The sequence below is a fragment of the Condylura cristata genome, unplaced genomic scaffold (assembly GCF_000260355.1).
Source record: "Condylura cristata isolate star-nosed mole 26May11 unplaced genomic scaffold, ConCri1.0 scaffold00019, whole genome shotgun sequence".
Classification (NCBI taxonomy): domain Eukaryota; kingdom Metazoa; phylum Chordata; class Mammalia; order Eulipotyphla; family Talpidae; genus Condylura; species Condylura cristata.
The window spans coordinates 12,414,212-12,423,579 of NW_004567120.1; the positions used below are offsets into that span (position 1 = coordinate 12,414,212).

Below are 9,368 nucleotides of genomic sequence, written 5' to 3' on the forward strand. Positions count from 1 at the left end.
AGACCTCTCCTGACCCGCCCGCTGCTCCCCTCAGCAGTGTACTTCGTAGATCTGCCTGTTCTTCTCCCCACTCTCTCTGGTGAAGCCTCTCGCTGCCCCTGAGCCTCTGGCCTGTACCTCAGTTCTGTATGCACAAATAAATAAATCTTTAAAAAAAAACTTATAAACTGTTCTACATTTTTTTCACAAATTATATAAATGAATGGGATACAAAGGAAGGCATCTATGCTTTATCAGAATAAGATAGACTTCAGTTGAAAAACTTAAGGCATAGGGAGGAACACTATATTATGATTAAGAGAATAATATGCCAGGAAGACATAACACTCTTTAATACCCTCCAAATAAAGGAACACAAAAATAAATTAGGCAATTAATATCAACTCTTTAAAAACACATATAGAAAACGTATATGTGGTTGGAGGATTAAACACCCCACCCTCAACGATGGATACATCAACAATATCTGAAAGTAAATAGGGACACAATCACTTTAAACAAATAATTAGACCATGGGGACCTAAAAGACTTTTACAGGGTACTACCCTGCCCCCAAAAGCAAAATGCACATTTCTTTTTTTTTTTAAAGATTTATTTATTCATATAGAACTGGGGTACAGGCCAGAGATGCGGAGGGTGAGATGATTCACCAGAGGCAGAGTGGGATGCAGAACAGGCAGATCTAGGAAGCACGCTGCTGAGGGGAGCAGCGGGTGGGTCAGGAGAGGTCTGCCATGCCATGTGGATCTCCTCCAGGGCAGGCAGGGATCGAACTCATGCGGAAGTGGCTTAAGCTTCTCAGTGCTGTGCTTTAACCCGCTGTGCCACCAGGGAGGGCCAATACACATTTCTTTTAATGCACATATGTCATTCCCCAGGATTGAACACATATTGGTATCCAAGAAAAGTATCAATAAATTTGTGAAGATTGACATTATACCAAGCATCTTCTCTGACCATGAAGATATTGACTTAGCAATCAAAAACAAAAAGAAACCAGGGGACACTGTAATAGCTGAGGACTGAACAACACATTATTAAAAGATGCTTGATCAAAAGGAATCAAAGAAGAAACAAAAAATATACTGAGACAAGTGATCACATGGACACAACCCTTCAGAATTTGTGGAACACAGAAAAAACAGTACTAAGAGGGAAATATAGAACAATACTAGCCCATATTAAGACACAGCTAAGAACCCAAATAAAAAAATCTAGTCTCTCTCTTGAAGAACTAGAAATAAGTACAACTTCCCCCCTAACTTTCTAATACAGTTTGAAAGCACGTACTATGAAGACTATTAAAAAATAAATGTGGCGGCCCTCCCTGGTGGCGCAGTGGGTTAAAGCACAGCACTGAGAAGCTAAAGCCGCTTCCACATGAGTTCGATTCCTGCCTGCTCTGGAGGTGACCACATGGCGTGGCAGACCTCTCCTGACCCGCCTGCTGCTCCCCTCAGCAGTGTACTTCGTAGATCTGCCTGTTCTTCCCCACTCTGTCTCTGGTGAAGCCTCTCACCGCCCCTGAGCCTCTGGCCTGTACCCCAGTTCTGTATGAATAAATAAATAAATCTTAAAAAAAAAAAATAGCAGAGCACAAATGAATGAAAAAGAAATCGTAAGTCAGTCCAAAGATCAACAAAATAAAAAGTTGTTTCTTTGAATAAACAGACAAGCCTCTAGCTGAGCTAATGAGTGAAAAAGGTAAAAAAAAAACTCAAATAGGAACAAAACTAAAAACACTTAAAACAGACACCACAGACATTCAGAGAATAATAAAACATTGCTATGAACACTGATATGCAAACAAGTTCAACAGCTTAGATCAGATGAACAGTTTCTTAGAATTACACAACCATCCAAGACTAAAATAAATAGAATAAATAGAAAACCCGAACAAGCCAATCACAGCAAGGAAATTGAAACAGTAACCAAAATTCTCCCAAAAAACAAATGTCCAGGACCAGATGGCTTGCTAAGCAGGTGTTACCAAATATTCAAAGATGAGCTAATAATTATCTTGCTGAGGCTTTAAAAAAAAAAAAAGACAAACAAGGGATACTTCCAAACACATTTTATGAAGCCAACATTACACTAATACAAAAACCAAAAAACAAAGAAAACACTAAAAAAGAAAACTGCAAACCATTTTCCAATTTCCAAAAGATGTTTGTTTTTTAATCTGGGAAATTAAATCAAAACTACAATGATATATCACTTCAGAACAGTGAGAATTCAAAAAGCCAGACACAAGTATTGCAGGGTATGACTCTGGTCCAACCCTGTGCAAAGCAGTGTGGAGGTTCCTCCAAATTCTAAAAATGGATCTACCACTTGACCTATCATTTCAACTCCTAGATATTTACCCAAAGAGCATGAAAACACATAAAATTTGAAAGGAAACCTGTATTCTCATGTTTACAGCACATTATTTGCAATAGCCAAGATAGAGAAACAATCCAAATGCCCCAGAACAGAGGAATGGATCAAGATGTAGTATATATACAAGTAAAACTATTCAATTGTGGAAAACTATTTCGCAATTAAAAACGACAAGCTCCTGCCATTTGTGGCAATATGAATGGACCTGGAAGGGATTGTGCAAAGGAAAATTAGCAAGAAGAAAGATAAATACCAGGAGAGCTGAGCAACCTCAGTCCGCCTGAGCACAGGTAGCTCTTGAACTCAAGCCTCTGCCTCTGCTGCCTGGAGACACGCTGTACCTGGAAACAAGCAGTTTCAGTGCCGTGGGGTTCACGTTCGTGCTGATGACCGTGTTTGAGCAGGTGCCTCAGGTGAGGTTTTGTTTACCCACACGATGCTCATCTTCTTGTGGGGCCTAGCGGTACCTAAGTGCCTCTCCTCTCCCTCAACACGCTCCAGTCTCAGTGAGATGGTCTTCATGGCTTAGAGGGGGAACGGCCCAGTCCTGCCTACCCAGTCCCCTCCTGTCCCCTGACCCGGGTGTCCTCACACTTTGTCGGCAGTCCTGGGCAGGAGAGTGCCAAGAAGCACAAGTACTTCTCCTGCCTCCAAAGTGCGGCAGCACCCTGACCCTCTCACGGCGCCCGGAGAGGTCACTGCTGTGGACGGGACGCCTCTGCTGTTGGGCGGCAGAGGGGCACAAAGAACAGAGGGCCCACCGGCATTTGTGTTTGTCAGTCAACGGCCCAGTAGACTAGGCCTCGTGGGCACACATTTCTCCTGCGCCATAGGGGGTGATGTAATGATGCTAAGGACAGGAAGGCAGTTTGTGAGAGGAACAGCACGTTCGTGAAACTTTTATTACCTTACAGTTTAAACGAAAACAATGAAGGATCATAGGTGTAAAAGTTACAGAACAACAGACAGGCTGAGGGGGAAACTTTCACTTCCTGGTAAGTGGCTGGTAAGTGGCTTCCAGTCCTGGAAGAGGCTTTGTGATGAAGACAGAGAAAACAAATATGAGGAGGCTGAACATGAGAAAATGGAGTTTTGCTTTCAAAATTCCAGGTCACAGAGGCCTCCTTTAGTACTCTGCCCATGGTCCGGAGAAAATAAAGAGAGAGAATTGCACCATCAGTGGAACCAGAGTACCTGGCCTTGGTATGGTCTCTAGACCACCTGCCTTCAGCCCACAGAGCCTCCCTGAATTCTCAAATCCACCCTTTTCATCTCGAAAGCACAGAGGGCCCCTGTGACCAGTGAAGGCTGTCAGTTGTGGGAGAGAGCTGCCAGAATGCTGAGAGCTCTGTGGGGCCTCAGGGCAAACACCCGCACCACCAAGTACAGCTGAAGGTGTGCTGCAGAAGCCTGGCTCCAAGTTTAGCTAGATGCGGTGCCAGGGTGAGAAGGTGGCACTGGGTGTGGTGCTAAGTCAGTGAAGAGGCGTGTCCACAACAGTATCTGCGGGCCTGCCTGAAGTCAACTGTTCTGTGCCCAGATTTAAAGGAGCAAGATGTAATATACACAGAGAGCTGATAAGTAAACAAGATGCTTCACAACCCAATGTGCAGGTACATAACTGGCATTTAAAATGTGCTTAGCTGCAATAATATATAATGAGGGAATTTAACATGACATTTGATAATTACTGAAATTTAAAGTGTTTCTCTCCTCCACTCCTCCCAGATTCATTTTTTGCCCCATGCACATGGAACACTCAGTTCTTCTCAGACCACTCGAGGGTCATCCCAGATGGGGTGGAAATGGCCTTTGCCATTTCATGGGGCACTTGGGAGAGGATAGGCACAGAATTTGAGGTTGCAGTGGGCATTGAAATGGAGAACACATTCTGGGTCTCGATGGTGGTGTCCTTCACAATGAGCTCATCATTCAAGATGCAGAGACTGTAGGAAAAACAGGCCCTCAGAAACTGGACAGACAGACAGAAAGACACACCAACAATGATCTGCTCCTCCCTCTGCACCTCAACATCAGATTCTTTCCAAAACCCATACTGTACCTGCTTCCCAGCACCCTTGGGGGTACCTGCACCCTCCCACAGATCTCACCTTTGTAGTCCTTGCCTCAAGCTTCGCATGTGCAGGGGGAACCCCAGTGCATTTGCTGTGTAAAGCACCGAGAGGTCACTCTAAGCCCATCTGCAGAGGAGACACCGTGCCACACACAGGTCATGTGACTAGACCAAGGTTACACAGCTAGTGAGGCAGGGCTCAGGCAGGGAGCCCCAGGGCTGACTCCAGGCCCATGTTGCTCCTAAAAGTGAGGCCAGACTGCTCCATAATCTCCCAGCAGACTGTGAACAATGTTGAGGAAACAGTGGGGCTGCACCACCACATCCCCCACTGCTGGCGCAGGTCACCCTGTGTGTCCCACACCCAACACAGGGCTCACCTGGAATTGCTGCCGGGGGTAGCAGTGAAGGTCCTGGTGAAGGCACGAATAGAGCCTGGAGACCTTCCATCCACTTCAATGACAAACAAAAAATAACAACACCCCTTTGGGGTTCACATGCTTCACACACTGCCAGTGGTCCCCAGTCAGTGCTGCCCAGGCAGAATCAAGGAACACTGTTCCCTGGGAGTCAGGGTGTGCGGAACGGGCAGGGCAACAACAAGAGCCACCTGCCCCCAGGGACAGGGACCCGACTGCACGCCAGGTCCCGTGACAGCCGGTCCACGTGTTCAGCCACTCGTGTTTCGCAGCCGACCAAGCCTGGGACGTCAGTAGCCCATTTTGCAAATGAGGAAACCGCTCTCGGTTCAGCAGGGGCCCCCAGGTCCCAGAGGAAGGACCTGGGGTGAGGCCATGGAAGCCTGTGGCCTGTGTCCCTCCCTGACTCCCCAGCGGGGTGGGTGTGGGTGTGGGGCAGACAGGCAGGATTGGGGGCAGGGTGGGAACTGAAGAACACAGGGAATGGGGGGCAGGGGAAGGGATCCAGGGAGCTGGCAGAATTCTGAGAGGGAGCCCAGGCAGGGGGAGGGAGCCGCGGGGGCTTGGGAGGTCACTCCACCTTTTGGGGGATGCACTCACCTTCCTTGAACACCCCATGGACAGAGAAGCAGAGCATGGTTTCCTGAAAGGGAAGCACCCACGTACTCAGTCACCACCTCGGCCTCCCACCCACCTGTGGCTCTCTGGGGCTGCCCGGGGGAGGAAGCATGTACTCACCATGTGGACCCACAAGTCCACTAGCAAGGAGTTGAGGTCATGTTGCGTTTGGGGCAACATGCACAGGGTGCTCACGATGTCAAGGCTTGTGTGTCTCAGGAGCTGATAACGCATGTCTGAGGAGGCGATACAAGCATAGGTCAGGGCCCGTCATGCCCTGGGCCCTGCGACTGACACCCCTCCCCCACCCATGCCCTTTCCCTGCCCAGTCTTCCCCATCACACCTTTACACTGTTCGCTGAAGTTTGTGATGTTCTTGCTGTCCTTGAAGTACTGCCACAATCTGCTCCTAGAAGAAAAGGAGGCACAGGACGCGGTCATCAACCACATTTGATTGTATTTGGCAGCTGGCCTGGGTCTTAAGGGGAGCTACAAGTAGCAGGAGGACAGTCTAGGCAGTGATGCTCACAATGGGTCCTCAGGGCTGAAGGGAATAGTCAGGGTGAAGCAGGCTTGTTCGTGGTAAATACTCAGAAGACTCTTCCTGTCCCCACAGTCATAGATCCAGAAATACCTGTGTGGAGGCAAGGGGCAAAGTGGAGCTCTGTGGCCTGGGCCCCAAATGAGATGCAAAGACCCAGTGAGCCGTCCTGAGCCTTAGAGACACCCTCTCTCCAGGCTCCTCTTCCGTCATGGCCCCAGGAGTACTCACTGCTGCAGGAATTGGGGGAGTACATTCTTCAGTGCATTAGAGCCCAAGGAGCTTCCCTGAAATGAAACCAGTTAGGACTATAGGTTTTACTGCTTCATGCACCCCCTAAAACCCTGCTTGATCCTCCTCCTCACCTTGCAGGCTGGTAATGGTAACTTCTGGGCTGGCAGACCAAAGTTACATGGTGTCAGTGAGTCCTGCCCGTGGGGGTGGGAGGGGAGAGCAAGAGCAAGTCAGCAGTGCAGACCAGGAGATGCCCCTGGATGATCAGGCAAAAGGAAGGGACCAGGGCAGGGTGAGGGTCAGAGGTCAGGGGTGAAAGGGCCCAGGAGGTTCCAGGCCCAGGAATGCAGTGGGCCTCATCACCATGGTGTGCCAGAATTTGTGGGTAACCCGTGAGAAGTCCAGAGCCTCTGTCAGCTTCCCCGGGGGCTGCACCTCCATAGGTTTAAGGGTCAGATCTAAACTGTACCTTGGACAAGCCCTCAGGGGTACAGGGCAGTTGGTGGGTGGCATCAGTGTCAGATAGAAGAGTCAATGAAAAGGAATACAATTACCAGGCGGAGTAACTTGGGGAACAATTCCAGGATGGAGCTGCAAAATCAAGACAAAACAGAAGTGAAAGGGAGTTGCCTAGTGGGGGCAGCACCCAGACAGGAGACAGCCCCCTGAGTCCCAGACATGCAGGGCCCTGGGCACCTCCCCATGGACTGACAGAGGCAGGTATTCCTTTCCCTCCACCCTCTTCTCCCCAACTCCCTCTCCACCCCCACAAGACACAGCATTTGGAGCCCAGGCCCCCGGACTCCGGGCCCCTCCCTGCCTCCACGACCCCCAAAGCTCCAGAGAGAAGAGGCCGTGGCATGGGAGCCCAGGGTGCTGCTGCCTCATTGGGGTCCAGCCCTGACCCAGGACCCTCCGGGGATGGCCCGGATGTAGGGGGGGGGAGGGGGGAGGGAGTGAGGTAGAAATCAGCGAGCAGGAGGGAAAGGGGCAGGTGAAGACTCAAAGCGGGTGAAGGCAGAACAGGACACCTGAGAGTCTCAGAGGCACAGAGCACAGGAGACAGAAGGCAAGGGGATGGGGGGCCGGAAGAAGAGAGGAGGAAGGGGAAATGCCGCCTCACACACACAGAGCGCTTCCCTTCACCTGCCCATGGCTGGCCACAAGACCCCACGTGGGAATGGAAAACATGCCCCAGTGGGGCTGGCCTCAATCTGAGCCCAATCTGAGCTGGGCACAGACATCAGAGTAGCCGAGGGGGCCAGACACCCTCCCAAGGAGGACTGAAGGGGCCAGGCCCAGCTCAGCATGAGAAGGGGGTCTGTGGTCTCTCTGATGTCACCACCTTCTTTCTCCTGGCAACCCTGTCTACCTGTCTTCCTTGTTTCCTTATTGAGTAAAACCCCTTATCAAGCTGGGGTTGGTGGGAGGCAGGCTCTTGGAACTAGGAAAGAGGGTACCCCCCCCCTCAGAATAGGAGAGGCGCAGCACAGGGCATGAAGGCCTCTCAGCACCAGGCCTGGGCCAGATATCCCTTCTCAGTCCAGGGCTCCGCATCGGCTCAAGACTGGTGACTGGGGGCTCGGTAAGGAGGAGGAACCCGGCTTCCTGGGGTATGCACTCGGCAGGGCGCACTGAAGGAGGCTGGATGCAGACTCAGGGCCAGGCCCCAGGCTTGGAGAACCACCAGCAGATCAGGAGAGGACTCCCAAAATTCCACTCCTGCTACATCCTGAGACAGCCATTGTCAGGCGATGTTCACATTCCCAAGGGTGATGGTCCCTAGGAAAGTGGGTGGGAGGGGATTGCAGTGACCTCACGTAGCTGGACTTGTTTGAGAAGGTGTCACACAAGGGGTTCCCATCCAATCGAAGTTCTTCAAGCTTCAGCCCTTTCATCTTGCTCACTTCCCAGGTCGACTTCAGCTGATAAATACGGGAGGAAACTGAAAAATTAGTTGTAAGAAAGAGACATCCGGGCTCTTCTACCCGACCCCTTGCTTCCCTCATGTCCATATGTCTGACACCTGTCATCACTCTGAAGAAACCACCCCTAGAAACCACCCCTCCCCAACCTAACTGTGCCCTGACTCCACTCTCACCATGTTTTTGGAGAGGTTCAGGATCTTGACTGTGGGGACCATCTGCACAATGTCACTCAGGCCGTCCAGCTGGTACAGCTTGTTGTTGCACAAGTTGATGGACAAGAGCTTATGGGGAAGAAGAGTTAGAGCCTCAGTTCCTATTATCTGGGGTCTGGGAGACAACTGTGCCCTTCACATGCCTCTCCCCATCTCCCTCCCGCCCCCGCCCCTCCCCCTTATCCCCCTGTTCTGCCTCCTACCATAGTGTCTGCACTGGGCATGAGGTCTCACCTGGGGGAAGCTCTTCTCAATGATCTGCAGGGTGGCAGCCATGCAGTTTCTTCGATTCAGGATTATATCGATATCGTGGCCCACCAAGTCTTCAGGAAGAGGGCAGGAGGGGATCAAAGGGCTGAGTGGGCCCCTGGGCCAGCCGCCCCCTCCCCGTGATCCATCCCTTCTGGGCTCTCCCCCTCCGCCCTCACCTGCCCTGGAACGACTGCTGCCAGTCGTCCGTACCTGGGTCATAGCGGAGACTCTGCAGGTCAAGCGACTGCTGTGAGACATTGTATCGCTTCTTCATGGTCAGCTGGCGGGAGACATGGAGAGGGTATGATGTATATATCGAAATCTAGGGTGGAGTAGAAGACTTGGTTGTGGGTGTGGGTGGGCATACAATATGCCCCAAGTGTGCATTACCTCCAGCTGCTCCATTTCTTCGGGCTCCAACATATTCCACACAGAGTAAGGTTCACCAGATTGATTCACAAAGATACATATCTGGGGGAAGGACAAGACAGGTGAACAACAGGATCTTTAAGCCCAAAGGGGATGACCAGCCCCTAGCCTGTCCCCCAATCCCAGGACTGGGTACCGGGAATGTCCTTGACACACACCTTTCTGTTCTCCTTGTCATAAATCTTGCAGCTGACCTCCCTCAGCGCAGAGGCAGCCTTGGCATCCTCGACAAAGAACCGAGCCCGGTTTTTCACGTAGTGGAACTGCAGGAGGGGTGCC

General features: G+C 50.8%; 1 protein-coding gene across 1 annotated transcript in view; it reads right to left on the minus strand.

Moving 5' to 3' along the window:
* The window catches only part of LOC101624648 (nuclear RNA export factor 2-like), a 43,657-nt gene that overhangs the window by 8,275 nt on the left and 26,014 nt on the right, over positions 1 to 9,368 (minus strand). Inside the window, exons 3-16 of the mRNA XM_012727058.1 lie at positions 9,248 to 9,352; positions 9,051 to 9,131; positions 8,871 to 8,940; positions 8,643 to 8,731; positions 8,370 to 8,477; positions 8,084 to 8,193; positions 6,823 to 6,859; positions 6,400 to 6,428; positions 6,023 to 6,127; positions 5,838 to 5,902; positions 5,614 to 5,729; positions 5,476 to 5,518; positions 4,837 to 4,909; positions 4,158 to 4,328 (exon numbers count right to left, since the gene is read on the minus strand). Coding sequence (XP_012582512.1) covers positions 4,158 to 4,328; positions 4,837 to 4,909; positions 5,476 to 5,518; positions 5,614 to 5,729; positions 5,838 to 5,902; positions 6,023 to 6,127; positions 6,400 to 6,428; positions 6,823 to 6,859; positions 8,084 to 8,193; positions 8,370 to 8,477; positions 8,643 to 8,731; positions 8,871 to 8,940; positions 9,051 to 9,131; positions 9,248 to 9,352 — 1,202 coding nt within the window. The remainder of the gene's footprint in view (positions 1 to 4,157; positions 4,329 to 4,836; positions 4,910 to 5,475; positions 5,519 to 5,613; positions 5,730 to 5,837; positions 5,903 to 6,022; positions 6,128 to 6,399; positions 6,429 to 6,822; positions 6,860 to 8,083; positions 8,194 to 8,369; positions 8,478 to 8,642; positions 8,732 to 8,870; positions 8,941 to 9,050; positions 9,132 to 9,247; positions 9,353 to 9,368) is intronic.